The 20,430-nt window shown below is 46.4% G+C and overlaps 1 protein-coding gene across 11 annotated transcripts in view; it reads left to right on the top strand.

The window, feature by feature from the left end:
* The window catches only part of TENM2 (teneurin transmembrane protein 2), a 1,169,384-nt gene that overhangs the window by 1,097,196 nt on the left and 51,758 nt on the right, over positions 1 to 20,430 (top strand). For all 11 annotated transcript variants that reach the window (XM_069483866.1, XM_069483867.1, XM_069483873.1 and 8 more), the window contains 4 exons: positions 9,981 to 10,191; positions 14,915 to 15,034; positions 17,570 to 17,831; positions 18,592 to 18,859. In XM_069483866.1, coding sequence (XP_069339967.1) covers positions 9,981 to 10,191; positions 14,915 to 15,034; positions 17,570 to 17,831; positions 18,592 to 18,859 — 861 coding nt within the window. The remainder of the gene's footprint in view (positions 1 to 9,980; positions 10,192 to 14,914; positions 15,035 to 17,569; positions 17,832 to 18,591; positions 18,860 to 20,430) is intronic.

Raw genomic sequence — 20,430 nt, 5'->3', positions numbered from 1 at the left:
GGGAAGCTAGGAGCTGGGCAGAGGGTCCACTAAAACACTCTGCATCCCAGTCTTCTGAAAAATAAATCACCCCCAGTATGTATTTTTACTCTTCGCTTTGACTTAGTCCTGCTTTAGACAAAAGAGCTCGTGTAGGCACCGAGCATGTCATGACGGAGGGCACAATGGGCTCCTGTGTGTTGGACACTCAGAGTGTTTAACAGTCACACAACCTTACATGGCAGCTTTGGGCAGGATGTGGCTTCAGAGTGCAGCAAACGGGGTTCAAAACCCAGCCCCACCACTAAGAAGCAGCGTGGTCACAGGCAAGTTATTATCTCTGCATAAATCTCCCATCCCCCATCTATAAATGAGGATGTTGATAATGCCCAGGGTTCTGGTGGTGACTTAATAAAGGGATGCATGTAAAGGACTTAGCCCAGTGCCTGGCACTTAGGAAGCTCTTTCTGAGCACCCGCCATCACATGGTCACCATTAACACTTCCATCCTACCGCACCCCGGAAATTGTCCCCTAGCACAGGTTCCCTGCTCTGAAATGCGTTGGCCTTGAGAGGCCCTGGGACCCCAGAGCACGGGGGCTTGGAGCTGCTGTGCCAGTAGTGTGGTGTGGCTGGTGTTGGGCTGATCACCCAAAGGTCAGCATTTTATGAAAAGTCGGTCAAGGAAGGGGCTGCCTCCTGACTGCTGATTAGCTAAGGCTTGGCGGGTCCTTCCAAAGACAGAGCCTCCAAACCTAGAGCCCTGTGTTCTCATGAAGTGCATTTTGCACTAGATACAATTGCAGGGAGATGCTCTGAGCCAAAATGGGTCCATGGTCAGGAAATGCTGCCTGTTCCGTCACAATATTAAAGACTCATAATGCATATTCATATATCCAAGGCTCCAAGAAGACCTGTCATAAAGAAACCAGTTTAACTTTGTTAAACTGATGACTCCCAAATTGTATTTGAGCATAGATACCCTGGTCCCACTGCCACTTCTGTGCTTCAGGGAACCCCTATTAACCTGCCATAGGAGATAGAGTTTGCAAAAGCTGCTCTAGTCCCTCAGATTCAGATGTACTGCCGTCAATATTTGAAAGGTATTTTCAGTAACTCAGTAATTTCAGTAATTCTCATGAGCAAAAGAATCATCTTGGGAATCTTATTTTTTTTTATTTTTTTATTTTTTTGAGACAGAGTCTCACCCTGTTGCCCAGGCTAGAGTGCCGTGGCATCAGCCTAGCTCACAGCAACCTCAAACTCCTGGGCTCAAGCGATCCTTCTGCCTCAGCCTCCTGAGTAGCTGGGACTACAGGCATGCGCCACCATGCTTGGCTAATTTTTTACATATATATTTTTAGCTGTCCATATAATTTCTTTATATTTTTCAGTAGAGACAGGGGTCTCACTCTTGCTCAGGCTGGTCTCAAACTCCTGAGCTCAAACAGAGCCACCCGCCTCGGCCTCCCAGAGTGCTAGGATTACAGGCGTGAGCCACAGCGCCCGGCTGGGAATCTTATTTAAAATGTAGATGCCTAGTCTCCTCTCTCAGGAATTCAGCAAGCTGGGGTGACAGAGGAATCTGCATTTCAACCTCCTTCCAGGGCAGGTGGTCAGGGAGCACACCCTGCGCAACGCTGGCTTGGAGCCCGGCCACTGGAAATACGGTGCCTGGAATAGCAGCGTTGGCGTCCCCTGGTGCTTGTAAGTAACGCAGGCTCTCAAACCCCACCCTACGACCACAGGACTAGAACCTTCCTTCTGTCATGATCCCTGAGTGATTCAGATGCTGATTAGAATTTGAGAAGCACTGGTTTAAAATACTTTTGTTGATGACATTTGGTTTTGGTTTTTGTCCATTTGTTCAGTTTTTGGTGAAGAATCACTTAAAAATAAATGAGCTTGCTGGACAAACACAGCAAGCTCATTGTCAAAAATTTTTGCCAATGGCTTCAAGATACAGCCAGAGTCCTATTAAAAAAGAGATCTTACCTGGATCATATCCCTGCCTTTGGTAACAGAGCCTTGGTGTTCCTAAGCTGTCTTTGCTTCCTTTCCCACCTGCATCCTGAGGCGTAGAAAAGCCCGCAATCAGCGTTCAGTGGGGCCTCCGCTCCGCCAGATCTCTGGTCAGACCTGATTGATCTTCCATTGCTAAGTCATAAGAAGGGCCAGAAGGGGCTTTGGGGCAAGGATCTCTGGCCTTGGAACCCAGAGACTGACAAAAAGAATTGGCAAGAAGTAATAGGAAAACTTCCAACAGGCCTTCCGGAGAGAGCACAAATACAGTTTCACTTCTTGCAATATTTAAGAATGGCCGTTTTGCTCCGGGTAGGGGGGAGGGAGATGCCTGAGGAACGACGGTTCATCAGGCAGCCGGGGTATTAATGGCAGGTGAAACCTTCCAAATGAGCACCCTGTCAGCCCATCTATTGCTTTAAAAGGTTGGCAATGCGGGAGACCTAACAGAGGCAATGAAGAACTAATCTCATATTGCCAGGTTAAATCAAGTCAGCCCTGCCCGCTCCTTTCACTTCTTAGTTACATCAAGCCAGAATACTTTCAATTATCCCTCACTTCCAACTTGTCAGCAGGCATTGGGTAAAATGCAAATGAAACAGTGCCCTTCCCTGGTGGAGAGCAGGAACTATCAGCGAGAGTCGCCTTCATGTATTGAGCCCTTCCTCCGTCTTAAGTGTGACACGTTCATCATCTCATTTCATATGCACTGTCTTCTAGCATCTCTGTGCACTTCGGTGTAGTAGGTGCTATTAAGTCCATTCTACAGATTGGAAAACTGAGCCACAGGAGTTCAGTCACTTGCCAAGGTTACATAGCTGATGAGTAATAGACCAGGTTGAAAACCAAACCATTCTGATTCAAAAGACCATATTCATTTGCTATTTTTCTAACTGGGCCACGAGCCCAGGGTCACCTGGGCAAGTGGAGTAGGGCCGAGGGCCAAGCCCAGCATCTTAGCAGGCCCTGAGCTTTGGAGTGACTTCCTTGAAGTGTTCTAAGTGCTCCTCCAGGGTTAGGGACTAGCCAGGGTCAGCAGTGCCAGCTGGGAGGAGCACCCCAGGCCAGACTAGAACCCACATGAACGCTGGTCCCTGTTTATCCCCTTCAGGGTGCTGTTCAACCCTCTGCATGTGGGGTCAGCCAGATGCCCCGAGTTGTTTTGGGATTTGCATCTGTGGGATAGTCCAATGGCCAGCCCCCGGTCCAGAGGGCAGCCTGGTGAGCAGATTGCTCCTGCTGGCCAGAGAGGTATGTCTTTTGCAAGGTCACGCGAGATCAGGCTGCCAGAATGGTGCTTACCTGATGATTTGGGGTGACTCAAATTATTTATATAGACAGGGTCCTAGCAAAAATATTTTATATTTTCCCAGGGTCCCACCCACCCTAGGCATGCCTTGCCAGGGCTTACCTTAAAACAAAATAACGCCCAAGGCACAGGCCAATCCTATGGTTGTCATCTTTCTTTTTACTCAAGAACCCCTTTCTGTCTCTAACCAAAACCCAACAGCAGCCTTTGGCCTTTGCCAGCCAGCACCGGTGCCCGGGACTCTGCCGCTTCCTCCTTCCCACCGTGAAGAGCAAACAGCGCCATGTTTCTCTCTTGCCCCAGCTTGTTGCCTCTTCCCTTCTTTCCATGGCTTCGTTAACGCCCACCTCCTCTTCACTTGCTGATCTCAAACATGGCCCTCAGATTTATTGGGTTTACCACCTGGACTACCTGTATTTTTCTTGGGAGAATAAGAACTTGGCAATTACCTAGTTCTCGATGGGTAAACAAACATACATGATGCCAAGAAAACTTATCACAAAAAATAAGTAGAGATGACTCAGAGGCACCTAGTAGGTAACCAGGTGCTCGCAACTGTCCTAAGTACCTTACATGATTATCTCCCCTGAGGCATCATCATGATTACCCCACTTTGTAAATTCACCTGTGTAGACAGGTGACTTAAGATGAAGATCAAGACCACGCCCAGCACCCAGAGAGTTTCCCTGTGCCCTTTCCCAGCCAATACCACCCCACAGAGGAAACTACAATTTCTAACTTTCTAGCATCATTGATTAACTTTGCCTGTTCTCAAACAACCTATAAATAGCTCAGAATATGCTCTTGAAAGCTCATGTTTTTAACCAACCCATGCTATGGCCTCCTGGCCCAATTAGTAGGGAAGGTAGATTTGGTGGTTGGTGGTACCATCAAACCATAGTCTGGAAAGAGGGTTGTTCCTTTTTAGAATCTGAGCTTCTGACCAGTTCCTGACCAGACACTAGCAGAGCCACCCACGGGACCTGCCGTGAATTGTCGGAGTCCACGTGTGCCACCCTGTCACGAGATGAAACTGAGAACAGTAAATTTAGGTGTTTCCCTGAAGCCTTTAAGAAAGCCACGGAGGTCATGCAGGTTGGAAAGGGAGTCACTTGCATAGCAAGCTACCGAAAGGTACCAAAAATTAATTGAGCAAAATGCTTCCATTCGAATTCTCCATAAGCTGCCCAGTTTACAAAGACCAAAGGGGAAAATGAGTGACATACGTGTCCTCTCAGTCCCAGAGCCCTTCCCTGTAAGAGCTGTGATGCCAGGACTCAGGCAGCCTCTTCCGGGCAGCGTGGCAGCGACTCTGGAATATCCAGATGTGCACTGCAGCTGCCTCACGGCCTCTCTGATGACATGGGCCTCCTCCCCACCCAGCACGGCTTTGCTAGTAAGCGTTCAACTAAAGCTTGGAGCGTAATCGCCTGGCTATTTAGGAGCTCCTTTCCTTTTAAAATCTAGCAGAACAAACTAGACAGGGGCTGGAAATGGCTGACACAAATGTATACGCGACACAGAAGCTAAGTGCCACCTTGTACCCGTGGTAAACAGCTGACGGGGGCTTTGAATCTCCCAGGTAAATAGCGTGGTCCTCAGCAGCCTACTTGCCAGGAATGAATTCCCAGGCGTCTTGTTTCTCATGCTGATTCCTTTTCAGATGCTCATTTCAACCAGCCAAATTCTTTCCCAGCTGCAGGAGTAGACAGGCCTTCTGAAGGGATTCAATCTCACACAGCCCACACCCCACACCTTCCCCAGGTGATGGGTGTCCACTGCCCTGTCTTCAGTCTCCCTTTGGCGAGGAAGTGTCTCCTCCTTCCAATAATAAAGGCAAAGGGTGGCAATGTCATTGGTTGTCTTTCTCTACTGTTTACCCATAGCTGCTTCTTAGCCGCTTGGATAACTTCCGGCAGCTTCTCCAAGCCTCCGTTTCGTCGTCTGTGGGGTGGGTGATATGGTGACAATGGCGATAATACAATTTACTGAGCACTCACTATACCAAGCACTGCTCTGAGTACTGTGCATATAATAACTGCTTTAATCCTCCCAGCAGCACTTTCTAACATCATGATCATCAGGGAAACTGAGGCACAGAACAGTTAGTTGCCCAAGGTCAACAGCTAGGTAATAGTTGAGGAGATTCAAACCCAGACACCCTCTTCCAGAGTCTGAAGTTTAAAAGGTTATGTCTTTCTCCTTTGTAGGGTTGCCATGAAGATTTAAATCAATAATATATGTAAATTCTGCTCAATCTATAGCATCTATTATTAGTATTAATTTTATGAACCAATCACTGTTTGGAAACCTGGATTCTTGCCAAGATTCAACCAGCCCAGAGCACATACCAGTAAATGACTCTAAATATAAAGGGATATTAGTTTCATTTATTTTCATGTCCAGTTTTTATAAAATGAAAAAGTTGAAAACTTCTGAGAATATCTGGTTATAGTAATACCTGTAGTTCATTGAACACATACATACGCCAGACTGACATTATTTATATATATATTGATACCAGTTCATTTATTCTCCATCACATAACCCCGTGGCGTATGCACTGTTATAACTTAGTTTGAAAGGCAGGGAAACTGAGGCTCAGCGAGGTTGATTACCTTCCCAAGCTCACGCAGCCGGGAACTAGGAGAGATGAGCTTCAGACCCAAATCCATCTGATTCCAGAGACCAGGCTCTCACTTTTGTTGCTGTGTAGACTTTTTGGCTTTTTACCTTGGGGACTTCTAATCCAAAGGATTCAATTCAGCATTCTTTAAAACGATTTCTGCTTTACGTTGCCAGAACTGCACGGAAAAGTATCTCTGATTTTCTTTATCAAAAGCAATGAAAAGAATACCTCAGCATTGTTCCCAGAAAGTTCCTCCGCGTCCACATTTCTCTGAAACTGCCGTGACAATTAGCATATGACGTGTGTGTGTGTGTAGAATATAGCCAGAGCTGTGATTTAGCCTCCGCTCTAACGGAAATTCTCCTTGGCCCCGTTTCACGAAGTGAAGATTAAGCAGACGTGTGCCACCTCCTTGGGCCCGACTGGGATGGCCTAAGTCGCTGTCCCATAACTGCTGAGTCAGAATCGGGCGCTTTTTCAAGGACTCTGCAGACCTCCCCCACCACCCTCACCAGCCAAAAGCCAACCAGACAAACAAACAAGTAGGTAGGTAAATAAATAAATAAATAAACAGACAGACGAACAAATAAATAAATAAGTCATCCAATGTCATGGGGGGCTGAGCCACTTTCCCGCCGCCGCCGAATGGAGACATCGGCTGCCTCTCAGGTCCTGAACTGGCAATTCAGAGCAGTTTGATTGCCTGCTTGATTGTTTGCGAGATAACTGCAAGATTGTCAGTGACAGGGTAATTTACTGAAGATTGCAATGTCAGACTCCATCCAAGGGGCTTGCTGGCATAAAGACGCGATTCTCATGACTGACAGGCCACCGGGAGATTGGAGTGCCAATTTAAAGTTCACGGTGTTGTCTGAAAGTGGCCGGCGGCCGCAGCCCACAATCACGCGGCATGATGAGGTCATTACAGGCATAACGTATGCCCGCACTTCATAACGGGTCCCCGGAGCAGGTAGACATACATATGTAGGAAGACATCATTTATATCCGGGTTTTTATTTTTTTCCTTTTTAGCATTTATCGTCTGCTGTTGCTTCTGTGTTTAGGCCATCTCCTGCCACACAGGCTCTTGAGTAAAAAGCCCAGGATCAACGAAACAGTGGGGACGTTTGAGGCGCACAGGTTTGAAGCAGTCACAAGCCCAGGAAGAGTGGCAGGCTGGAGGGGTCGGAGGAGAAAAATGTTCAGTTGCTTAATAGGAAAACTGTCTTAAGTTATTCTTTGAGCCCAAAGAGGTCCTCAAAAATGAATGGGTTGGAGGGGGAGGAAACACTTTGCCGGCTTCCGGACAGAAAGGCCACCAGAGATGGATGGCACTCCTAATCGGAAGAGGCCGGCGACCTGAAAGAAATCTATAATGCTAACAACAGCGGGTTTCTTCTCACCTGAGAAGCTTCTGCGGCTGCTGAACGAAGCGCTGCCAACGTATCTCCGTGGTTATTTTTAACATCTGAAGCAGGCAGTCCATGGTAGATCCCATCTGTGCAGTTCAGGCAGTCCGTGCAAGGTGATAGTCGAAGCAGAATCCTATGCGCTCTTTGTTTCTTTGCATTATTTTGTCAATACCCACCCCCACCCCCACCCCCGATCCAGATTGGACAATCTGAGTCTGGATCTGGAACAATGTCTCAGTATCGTCCTGCTACCGAGATACACTCTCCAGCGCTGTTTCTAGGGTCGGAGGTTCAGCCAGCACGTCAGCCTGAGATGTTCAGAGCCTTGATTTCAAAAGTCTCTAAATTTAAAGTGTGTGTGCCTGCTCACCCTCCTGTGTCTGCATTTCTAGGAAATTTTGTAAATCTAAATGTGTTATGAGGCACATGAGCAACATTTGCCCATGTGGAAAATGAGAGGCTAGTTTCAGTAATTTAAAGCCAAGCAAAACATGCAACCTCCTAATTTGTTTGTTTGCTAAAAAGAAAGTAATGCATTAAAATAATTGTACATTAATTGCGAAATTACAGTGGAACTTTGGTGAAATTACATATTTCAATTTCATTAGCGGAACCGAACAAAAAGGGTAATGCCAAAAAATTACATTGTAGTAAATTTAAAGCACCCAGCCAGGCCTGTGATTCAGCTTTCCAATACAAGTGTTTGTCAAGGCAAAGCCTAGGGTTTGAGTACATGTTTCTGTGTTATAATTATGGCCCAAAAAATGCTTTTCTACCAAATCCAGGAGGTACAAGCAAGTTATTCTGCAAGCTTCTCCACTCTATGTTCAATCAATTTCCAGAAGAGTAAGGGTTGGCCAACTAATCCATTCTAATAGAACATTCCACCAAACAAACACTACCCTAAACATTCTCGTCCTCAGCCCTCACAGACATGTGGAGAATGGGACACAGTTGTTTATTCATTCAACAAACATTTGTTGAGTGCCCAATTCTGTGCTTGGCACTAAGTGAGACATGAATATAGAAATTGATCAGACACTGTTCTTCTATTCAAAGAGCTCATTTTCCAGATAGGGAGGCAAGCATAAAGAGATAATTAATTCCAGTCCAAGGAAGTTGGCGTTAACAGCAATTTCTAAAATTTATTGTGCATTAGAATCACCTGAGGATCCTGGTTAAAATGCTGATTCCAGGACCTGCTCCTGGAGGCTCTCCCTGGGGAGTTCTGGGGTGGGCCAGATCCTGCCCATAGGATTCTCCTCTCAGGATTTTGATGCAGAACCATTCTTTGAGAACCTCTCATTCAGGAATGTACAGAACAGGAATGCCTGTTCTGCCTTGGTCAGTTTGGGCTTCGATAACAAAAAATACCATAGCCTAGGTGGCTTAAACAATAAACATTTATTTCTCACAGTTCTGGAGGCTGGGAAGTCCAAGATCAAGGCTCCAGCAGATCGCCAGTGTCTGGTGAGGGTCCGTTGCCTGGTTCATAGATGGCAGCCTGGTTCATAGATGCTGTGTCCTCACATGGCAGAAAGAGAGCCAGAGCACTCTCTGGGATCTCTTTTATAAGGTCACTAATCCTTTAATGACAGCTACACCCTTATAATGTAACTCCTTCCCAAAGGCCCCACCTCCTAATACCGTCACATTGGGGATTAGGATTTCAACTTGGGAATTTTGGAGGAACACAAACACTCAGTCCGGAACAATAACCTGTCCAGGGCATCATCAGGAAGTCTTCCTGGAGGAGGAGGCCACACCTACACTGAGCCTTAAAGCATGAATCAGTCATGTCTGTTTCCCCCAATGTACTGTCAGCTCCTTAAGGACAGACATCCATGGTTCTTTGCTCACTGTTTTATTTCCAGCATGTGGACAACACTCCGGTATTTGTTGAATGGAGACGAATGAATAGGAATCAGCCTAGGAAAAGGGATGAAGGGGCAGGAATCTAGGCAGGAATCAGGGTGTTCTAAGCCCTGCAGGCATACAGGGAAGGGAGAACCAAAAACAATTGGGTAAACTGATGGCTTTAACTTGTGCATTCCCAAGCTAAAGCCATTTATTTCTCTGCATTTCCTAGAAAATGTAAAACTCACAGCCCCTGGTTTTCAACTGGTCAGCAGTCCCCTCCCTGGGTTAGAGGGAGCAGGGATGAAATGCTTTTCTCCATTAAAGCGAGATTTAAGAGATGCCATGCGTTTTGATGACTTATACACCCATTAGCACAGGCCCCAGGAACTGGCTATGGGTAATATTTTATGCTGTGTTTTCCTAAAAGCAAAGTGTTTGTTTTTATTTCCAACCACTCAAATAGTACTTGTTCATAGTAGAAAATGTAGAAATTCAAAAAAAAAAAGCATTATGAAGAAAACAAAGAGATCTATTATACTAGCTGGGGATAACCATTTGTCAACATTTTGAGTTATTTCCTTTCAGTCTTTTATTTTCTGTGCGTATAGATTGGAATTATACGAGGCTTGCTGTGTGCAACCTGCCACCTCAGGCCCTTGGGAAGGTTTGATGCTGCTCAGGCCTGCGCTGGTAACAAAGGTGTTAGCAACTCCAAGCAGCTTTGTGCCGTGAAAATCCGCTGACCCTGGCTCTGCCTCTGCCCTTCCAGATGGCCTGGTGGATTGCCTGGACCCTGACTGCTGCCTGCAGTCAGCCTGTCAGAACAGCCTGCTCTGCCGGGGGTCCCGGGACCCCCTGGACATCATTCAACAGGGCCAGACGGACTGGCCTGCGGTGAAGTCTTTCTACGACCGCATCAAGCTCTTGGCAGGCAAGGACAGCACCCACATCATTCCTGGAGAGAACCCCTTCAACAGCAGGTAGGCACCCTCTGTCCCTGCAAGCAGCTGAAGTCACTGGCTTTCTTCCTGTTGGAGCAGGAGGAAGTGCTCCAGCTTTTCCATGGACCCAGTTGGCTCGGAAACTAACCGCCCCCTGGAGACAGCTCATAGGGGCCCCTTCCCTCACTGCGAGTCGGGCTCCAGAACAGAGTCCTGGTCTCTCTGCAGGATTTGACAACCTTCCACCCAGAACCTGCTGGAGACACCTGTTGATTCCCTGGTTTTTAAATCATTTTTATGATCTGTTATTTTATGACATTATTGTCATCACGTTAAATCTCCCTTTATAATGCCTGTGATGGTGGCTTTTGTTTGAACATTGCTGAAATCATTCATTCAGTAGAGTATTTTTGAAAGCTGTTATTACCTTGATAACACAACCTATCATTCATGGCATCTTACAGTCAAGATGATGCCAGTTGCAAGAATTTATTGAGCACCTAGGATGAACCGGAGACTTTCTGTAGATTATCTGTAATCCTCGTAGCAATCTCATCTGTTGATCTCCTAATTACCTACTTGTGCAAAGCATTGTGCCACTGCATTTCACTCCTCATTTGGTCAAGTTCATTTTTGCTCTCTGTCTTACTTGAGGCTGGTGAATATCCTAGGGCCAAGTTCTGGATTTATTTCGTCTCCACCTTGGCCCTCCCTTTGGCTGAAGACAGTTTAGAACTGTGCTTCTCCTGGAGAAGAGAGCAAAGGGAAGGTCTGGTTTTGAGACCCTCCCCCTCCCCCACCACCGTATCCCCTTCTCTCTTCTAGACACCGTTTCTGATGCTGAGGGTGGAGAGGAGGAGTAGGAGGGGCAGGGGCTCTTCCTCTGACCTGGCTGCACATGACTGATCTCACCCTCACTTGGGCCAGTGCAGATGTCAGTGGTGCATGCTGATGTGGGGACGGGGGGACCCCACTCTGTCTCTGTGCTCCTTCACATGGAGAAATAAAAACTGCCGGTTGGGGCCTTTTTCACAAAACCTCTAGGGACTAGGAACTTGAGCAGGATGGTTCTGGCGCTTTTGCCCCTCTGGCAGCCCCCACGGTGCCACCTTCATCTTCATCCTCCCTCGCTCAGGTAGGCCCAGGAGCACCTCGGGAAGTATGCTGCCCGCCCCCCCCAGGCTTCCAGCCAGGGGAGGAAATACCAGACTTCACCCTTTACAGGAGCCCCTAACTTTACAAGTGGTTCTCCTGGGGCTCCCCCCCCACCCACCCGATTCCACCGTGAGACTTTGGGGAGGGGACATTGTCGGGGCGCAACTCGGACTTCACTCCTCCGTGAGAAAGCCCAGCCAGGGCAGGACGGAAAAGCAGTGGGCAGCGGCACAGCCCATTCTACAGCCTCTTAGAGCTCTCTGGAAAGTGGTACAGCCCCGTTCCTGGCCGCTCTTTTGAATATGAGGGTTCTTAACAAGGTTACCTTAGGCCAATAACTTTAGCTTCTCTCTGTTCTGGTTTTATTAAAAATAAAATAGAAAAAGAAATAATAATAGAAAGGGAAAATTAATCTCAGCCCTCATCTATTTCAGCCCCGGCACCTCCCAGCTCTGTCATATTGGGCTCATACACCTCATTTTCTTGATTAGTAAAATTATAATAATATCATTATATATGTGAAAGTTGATCATACAAATTGAGTCATTCTTGTCCTACTCAACTATAACAGGGGGGGAAAGGGCCAGGGGGAAGAAAGCACTCAGGGCACATACCATTGCTCCAAGAACGTAACTTTCTGGGAGCCTGGCTGCCCAGAACTGCCTGCAGTAACCTGAAACCAGTTTTATCTAATAACTGCTGAAACGACCTGCTGTAACTCTAAGACCAGTTTTACCCACCACCATCCCTCACCGGTCAGAGCTTGCCGGCTCCCCAGAACTTTACTAGTGCCACTGAGCTTTTTGTTCAAAACAATATGCAGCATTCTCCTTCTTATAAAACCTCCAAGCTTCTCTTTGTTCTTCAGACATACCGAAGACCACCTGGTCTGAATTGCAATTCTTGCTTCTCAAAGAAAACATTTTAAATTTAGAGATGTGTCTTTTTATTTGATTTGACTTTGACACATACAACACACAGTAACATTATTATTGTTGTTATTTATTTCAGTAGATGAAACTCTCAAAAAAAAAAAAAAGAAGCCACAAATCTCTGACCAAAAAAGTATATATACTTTCCTGCTTACTAGATCCTAGTGTGGAACGGTTTCTGTGCAAAGTGCTTCCTTGCAATTATGAACGTGATTCGTCTTGCAGAGAGTCGTGAGCAGGCAGGGCTTGCACTGGGCCAGGAGCATTGAGGTGGGGTTCGCATATGGTTTGCTTATGCTGTAAGTGCATCCTCTGAAGGTCCGTGATCTGTTTCAATCTGCTTCCTAATTAGTATTTCATTAATTCTACCCCAAATGCAGACATTTCCTGATACTCTCCCTTTCACACTCTTTCTTCACCTGTCCCTTCTGATTTAATCTTATCATCCTCACTAATTGTTACCACGTCCAGAAGGCGTCTTGAGCTAGAGCCAAGGTATAGGTGAGCAGGCAGGAACCCCAGACTAGGCAGTGGACTACAGCAGCCCAAGATACCTGAAAGAAAGAACATGGCTTTAGAGAAAGCTTCTCTGAAGCTGTGAACATCGCAACAAACAGCAGCACCCAAATGAGCCCGCACTCTCCAGCATGTCTGCATGGATACATAATTCAGAAATGCAAAATGCTACTCCAAGACACAGGTTGGAGTTCAGTGAGCATGTGAATTTCAGTGCATTATCGTCTGACAAATAATGAAGGACAAAGCAAGGGGTAAAAAAGAACTTAATTCAAGACTTCGCAAAAGGCGTTCCCCTAGATAATGGCGTACAAAAATAACTAAAATGCCTTGACTCCACCACTATAATTTATACAGCAGATCTCACTATCTAGATAATGCGATAATTGTTACACATCAATAATCATAAATAGAAATGAATTGATAGCGTGTCTTAGCCGAATCTTTTCTGCAAATTGACTGCCTGGAAATCATCGGTAGCCAGCAGCAATGAAGATTTAGAAAAACAGAAGGTAGAAATCACAGGCAACCCAGCCCCTTTTATTCTGATGGGACTCTGCAAAGTCTTATGCTACAGGAATGACTTAAAAGAAATAGCAGTTGTAGAAAAAAAGAAGAGGGGAAAAAACCCATTGTGGAATGTACTCCCAATCTTGTTTTCTCATCACGAGCACAGTGTACCTTATGGTCGTCAACACACATCATTGATTTTAAAATAGTGTCTGGTAAGGTCTTAAAGAAATCTTAGTCTGAGCTAAGATAAGAGAATGGAATTGAACAAAAGGATTATTTTCATAAATTAGTTTTCCACTTTCAAAAGATTCTAGCATTGTGGTTGGAACCAGCTAAAAATGGTATTCATTTGTGAGGCAGCCAGTAGCAAACAATTAGAGCTGTCAGTGGAACAGTCTAAACACTCCTGAGATCATCAAAGGGTTGGAGTTGAACAGTTGGGGGTATTGCTAATAAAAAGAGAGATGCCTGGAGACAGCCTCCCTCCACTTTTCAGGACACCCAGGATTGCAAAAGTAAGTGCATTCCAAAATTCAAGCAGACTTTGACAAGATTCTGGCAAAGGAAAGGTCAGTTGATTACCTAGTCCAGAAATCGGGAATGTGTCCAGGAACCGGGGAGCCCAAGAACCTCTCTGCTTTCGCCAAATTGCCCGATGTCTTAAAGCTGCAGACACGTCTGGTCCACTAGGGGCTCAGTGCAGAAATGCAGCTTCTCATTGTCCCGTTTCTCCATAATTCCAGAAAATTCAGGTGAGAGGAGACATGTACATTCTCCCTCCATGGACTTTGCATAGAACACTGTAGCATCTCCATGGCTTTATAGGATTTCCCAGAGGTAGCTGGTTGGACACTGGCATTCTTTGGAACGTTCTAGTTACTATGGCCTGGAGAGAGGGGGGCTTTCCCCGACTCTGGAAGGACACACACTGGGGAGGATTTCAACCGTCCCTCCCCAAGACAGCAGGAATGTGACATAAGAGAAACATGTAGTTACATGGAGTCCAGAATCTAAGATATTTCTACCAGAAAAAAAAAAAAAAATCCACAGCGTTCTCTTGTTCTCAGGCTCTCATGAATTATGAAAAATGTTGCTCTTAGAGGGCAGCAAAAACCATGTCTGTGTCTGTCCCAGCCTCATAAAAACCTCTGCGTGCTCCCCTGCACCCCTCTGACATCCTAGCCTCGAGGAGGAGAGTAACCTGGCCTTCCTCCAAAGCCAAAAGAGGGAAATAAGTCGCCAGATGGGGAAGCTCTGGCCCGAGCATGCTCCTCTCTGCGCCAGGCTAAGGCACACTCGCGAGTGACGAGGGGCAGCCAGGCAAAAGCCAAATGATGTCAAGGATGGAGCGAGGCCAAGGTAGAAGGTGCACAGGAGACCCCACTGCCCACTGAGTGACAGGGGATGCTGCCCCTGGAGTTTACCCCAAGATATCACAAGTTTTGTTCCTAAGGCAAAGCAAAGCACTTAGACCTCCCTGTGGTGCATCTTTCTCTGTGAGGTGTGATCAGGTGAAGCCAGAAGTTAACGTTGAAAGTCCCCTCCCTGCCTTAGGGACCAGATGAGGATGCGGGAGCAGAGACGGGGGAACTGTCTCTTTGCTCTGCCGCGTGTGGCTCAAAGCCCTGTGTTTCTTTCTCCCCCAGCTTGGTTTCCCTCATCCGAGGCCAAGTCGTAACCACAGATGGAACTCCCCTGGTCGGTGTGAACGTGTCTTTTGTCAAGTACCCAAAATACGGCTACACCATCACCCGCCAGGACGGCACGTGAGTAGCTCTGCGGGGCTCGTACCTACTCAGGGCGGAGTGTGCACGGGAAGGGACAGATGGTCTATTGCCTTGGAACCACGTGGTCCCCCTCCTGGATTGGAGTGCCCACCACGCCAGCCCTCCACGGAGGATCCCCCCCAAAGACAGTCCATGCTTTCTGGGGTGGTGTCAAAAGCAGAAACTGAACAGGAAGGCCAGCCCGTCCAGGTCGGCTGACAGCCACCACCCTCCTTTCCCCGTGTCAGGCACAGGCTGTGTGTGAGTGTCAGGGGTGGGGGCAGATTCTAGAAAGGAGAAGGCAAGGTAGTTCTTAGAAACTAACTCCTATTTTAAATCAAAGGCAGTGCAGGGTGACAACAATCCACATGACATAGTGTCTTGTGGTGATCCCCTTCTGCTTTCATCTGTGGCTTTAGGAGTTGTGTTGTTTTCACTACTGTTTTGAAGGGGTGGCATGTAATCAGAGAAGTCTAATTAAATACATTTAGCAGTCACCCTGCTGTGTGAAGGAGGCGACCTTTCCCTATTATCTTCTGATTGGGAACATGCGCCGCTCAGCCCCCATCAAGATGAAGCTCTGTCATTTCCTTAATCCGTTTGGGCACAGAGTAGAAACTTAAAGAAAAAGATGAGAAGAAGAAAAGAAATCTCTGGAAAGATGAAAACACTCACTCCTCACTCTGGGCTAAGAAAAACACAGACACACACACACACACACACACACACACACAGACTGTGGCATTCTAGTTCAAATGGAAGAGGGGGCTGTCGCCATAAATCTGATACAACACATTTCCCTAAAACACGGACTGTGGACAGTCACAGACGCACGGCAGAGGTAAGAACTGGGGTTCTCACCTTTCTCTGGTGAGGAGTCTGACCATGTGGTCTAATGTCCTAAGGTAGCCTTGCAAGCAGCTCCAGCAATTACCAGCCCCCAGTTAGCTACCCTCGTATTCCCACCTCGGAAACCCAAACAAGGGGTCTACTGATTCCTACCAAATCTTCAGTATTCCTTATATTTCACTTATGCATTTCTGTAGCCAAAGCTAATTACTTTAAAGCCCAAGGATAGCAGACATGCATGTACCATGTGGGGCCACTCTTGCCCTTGTTCGTCTTGGAAGCGAGTGTTCTTGAAGAGCTAACATCTTTGAGTTAGTTCCTATAAAGTCAACACAAGAAGACGTTTCTGAGTCCTGGGTCTGATATCTGGCCTCTCCTTGTGCCACCTCATTCCTCTCCACTGTTCCCTGACTAATTGTGGCCCAAATCCACTTCCCAGATCATCCATCCAACCTCCTGGATCGGGGACTGTTCAGCTAGTTCAGGTTGCACAGCCACGGAAGTCACAGGTTGAGTTTGGGAAAGCTCCGAGGAATCCCGCAATCTGTTGTACACTGGTGTGTGCCACAGACGTTCGTGTTGGTTCTGGCACTGCCAGCTAGGAACGATTCTGCTTCCAGACATTTGACTCTCTTCTGTGTCCTATGCAAAACCATCCCCACGGCCTGCCTGCCCAATAAATAAACACATAAACAAACAAAGTAATTAATACACTGGTGTCCTGTGCGAGCTCGAATGTGTACCTTAATATTCATGTGCTCCTGATCATTCATTTCACATCTACTGAAAATACCACTGTGTTACCAGAGCTTTTACTGTGATCCAGCACCCTGTTAGCTGCTGGATATTCTGAAGTGACTAAGACAGACACCACCACTGCCCGCCAGGAGCTGAGATTCTAGTGGAGGAGTAAAGTTTAAAATTGAGAAACTCCTGTTAACCTCCTTCTTTTCTGTTAATTGGGAAAGAGCTACCTTTATTTTACTTTATAGGTGATACGCCTCCGTCTAGCTCTTGAGAATCAAACAGGAATATAGTTTAAGAACCATTATTAAAGATACCACTTACAGAGCAGAGGCTGATTAGAATGCTGTATTGAGTGCCTCTGTGTCCTCACGTCCTATCATTATAACTACACTATTTATTGAACGTTTCTATCTACCTAGGACTGTGCTAAGTGCTTTATACCAGGGGTCAGCAAACGTGTTCTCTAAAGGGCCGCATAGTAAATAGTTCAGGCTTTGCTGGCCATGTGGTTTCTGTTGCAACGACTCAGCTCTGCCATTGCAGCAGGAAAGCAGCCATAGAGGACACATACACAAATGGGTGTAGCTGTGTGCCAATAAAAACTTTATTTACCAAAACAAGTGGTGGGCCGGATTTAGCCCACGGGCCGCAGTTTCCTGACCTCTGCTCTGCACCCGTCATATTTCCTTCTCTCAGCCACACCGTGTGTGTCGGCATCATTATTTTCATTTTACAGATAAAGAGAGTTAGTAACTAGCCCATCGCCACACAATTAGTGATAGAGTTTGGATTCCACGCCCACCCGTCTGCCTCCAAAGCCACACTCCTCTCCTCTGTGCTCTTCCCCTGCCACTGCCCGCAGGGGAGGAGGCCAGAGCATCCTACCTTGTCTGAAGGTGAGTCCAGCCCTCTCATGGAGCCCGTTCACCTCCCCCCCAGGTTTGACCTGATCGCCAATGGGGGCGCTTCCTTGACTCTGCACTTTGAGCGAGCCCCGTTCATGAGCCAGGAGCGCACCGTGTGGCTGCCGTGGAACAGCTTTTACGCCATGGACACCCTGGTGATGAAGACAGAGGAGAACTCCATCCCCAGCTGTGACCTCAGTGGCTTCGTCCGACCCGATCCAATCATCATCTCCTCCCCTCTGTCCACCTTCTTCAGTGCCGCCCCTGGACAGAATCCGATCGTGCCTGAGACCCAGGTAGGAACGGTGGGAACCAGAGTGGGACTCTCAATACTTCCCTGAGCAAAAGCCATTGGCCAGCTTCCTGCTGGCACATCTCTCCTTGAATGAGCCAGAAACTAATATTAAAAGGGAGAAACAAAAAAGAGGAGTAGAGTAGAATTTATAGTCACTGGAGAGGAAAGTTTGAATCCCTCCTGAACATTCTGGATGGTTGCAGGTCGTCGTTCAAGACTTTGGCAGTCACCGGAGCTTTTAATAAAATAAAAACACTATACATATGTGCAACCCACCTGCAAATTGCTTTTTATTCCTGTTAGTCACAGAGATACATGATAAGAGGCGCTTTAATGATCTACATCGGTGTTACGACAGAGGGCATATTACATTATTGCCTCCCTGTTGCTTTATACCAATTGTCAGTGGAAGTTGTAGGTTCATATAATTACAGCCTCTCGTGGCCTCCTTGCACGCAGCTAGCAATAAAGCCTGCTGTTCTTATTTACATCTTTTGCCAACAGTGTGGTTTTTAAAAAGAAACACAACAGTGACCAAGAATAATTATTAATCCAAAAATCATAACCTCAGCCCCTTCACTCTGTGGTGTAGGATAAAGTTTTGGTGGGTTTTTTTTTTTTGGTTTTTTTTTTTTCCTTACTCAGCCATGGCAAGTGATGCTTCAGTGCTGGGGGCAGCGGCCAGGCAGCCCTGGGGTTGCAAATGGCCCACCTCCAGGGGTGCATGTGAGGTGTATGTCTACCACGTGTTTCTCCTCCAGGTTCTTCATGAAGAACTTGAGCTCCCTGGTTCCAACGTGAAGCTTCGCTACCTGAGCTCCAGAACCGCAGGGTACAAGTCGCTGCTAAAGATCACCATGACCCAGTCCACGGTGCCCCTGAACCTGATCAGAGTCCACCTGATGGTAGCCGTAGAGGGGCATCTCTTCCAGAAGTCGTTCCAGGCTTCTCCCAACCTGGCCTACACCTTCGTCTGGGACAAGACGGATGCTTATGGCCAACGAGTGTATGGACTCTCGGATGCTGTTGGTATGTTCTAATTCCAGTCACTTATTGAGTCATGTATTCACTCATGCCTTAATTCAACCAATACTACCTGAGTTCCTAGTATATGTCAAGTACTGTCCTAGTAGATTAAGATACAAGGGTCAGTAAGACAAACAAGATTCCTCTTCTGTGGGCCTTACGTTCTAATAGGGGATTGAGGTAATAAATTTGCACTGAACAAGGAAATCATCCAGCAGTGATAAGTGCTAATAAGAAAATTCACATAAGTGATATATGCTGGGGAGGAGGGGCAGCTGTAGATGGGCATTCAGGGAAGGCTACCCAGCAGGGTGACATTTAAGCAGAGACTGGAATGACAAGAAAGAACCACATGAAAATCAGAAAAAGAGCATTCCAGGCAGAGAGAAGAGCAAGGTGACTTTGAAGGACAGAGAGAAGCCTAACGTAGCTGAAGTGTACTGGAAAAGGAGCAGATTCCGGATGAAGGGAGAGGAGTGGGCAGGGCTGGTTCATGTTCTAGAGGGAGCATTGGCAAATGGCACAGAATGCACCCCGAGAATCAGAAAACAGGGTTCAAGGAGCTCTGAAAGCCACATGTCATGGTTCAGGGCTTTGTCTTAAAGGAATCGCATGGTTCCCTGTTATGGAAGATCATCCTAAGAGAAGGGTCCTACAGTTATCAGTTGTGAGCTATGGATTAATCTCAACCTACCTGGTATCTTCCTACTTGTGGAAAGTTATCTGGGGGTGCATTAAAATCCAGAATCCTATATTCTCTTCACCAATAGGCTGGTAGTAGAACTGTGGGTAAAGATAAGTTATCAAAATAAGAAACCAGCAAACTCAGAAATTTTCACTATAATTGGCAGCCAGTGTTTATCAGACATTCCCTTTGTTTAGAGAACGTTGTGCTAAATCCTTTGTCTTGGGTAACCTCTCATAACCCTACCAAGCAGGCCCTCCCACACTCCCCTCTGTGCAGAGGGGCAGGAGGGAGTGAGTAAGGCAGTTGCCTGGGACGTGCAACCAGCTGGTGGCACGTGCTTGGGATATGGCCTTGATGGTCTCCTGCACCAGTGACTGGAGTTAATGACTTAATCAAGTTAGCAATTAGTTACTGGAGTAACTAGTGCATTTCATATAAAACATTGGCTAATCAAAAAAAATATTATATCTGGCTTTAGCCAATATCAAAATGGTAGCCAGTATCGAAAAATAGACCAAATATTATAACGAGGACCCACGTCCTCCAGCTCCTACCATTATCAACTCAAGATGAATCTTGTTTTTCCATTCTCATCTACTCCCCTGCCTCCTGTGTTTTTCTGAAGCAATTCCCAGATGTCACATCACTTTATCTGTAATATTTCAGAATGTAGCTCTAAAAAACGCTTTTAAAACATAACAACAATATCATTAACACAACAAAAAAGCAATAATTTCTTAATATTATCACATAATCTATTGCTCAGTATTTCAATTGTCTCATAAATATCATAAATTATTAATATTTTATTTGTTTGACTGAAGGTCCCATTAAGAGTCACCTTTTCCACTGGTTAATTTCTCTTAATTTTTTTTTTTTAAGTTTT

Source organism: Eulemur rufifrons, chromosome 10 (assembly GCF_041146395.1).
Source record: "Eulemur rufifrons isolate Redbay chromosome 10, OSU_ERuf_1, whole genome shotgun sequence".
Classification (NCBI taxonomy): Eukaryota; Metazoa; Chordata; class Mammalia; order Primates; family Lemuridae; genus Eulemur; species Eulemur rufifrons.
The sequence above is the reverse complement of the archived record's forward strand: the minus strand, read 5'-3'. Positions and strand labels throughout refer to the sequence as shown.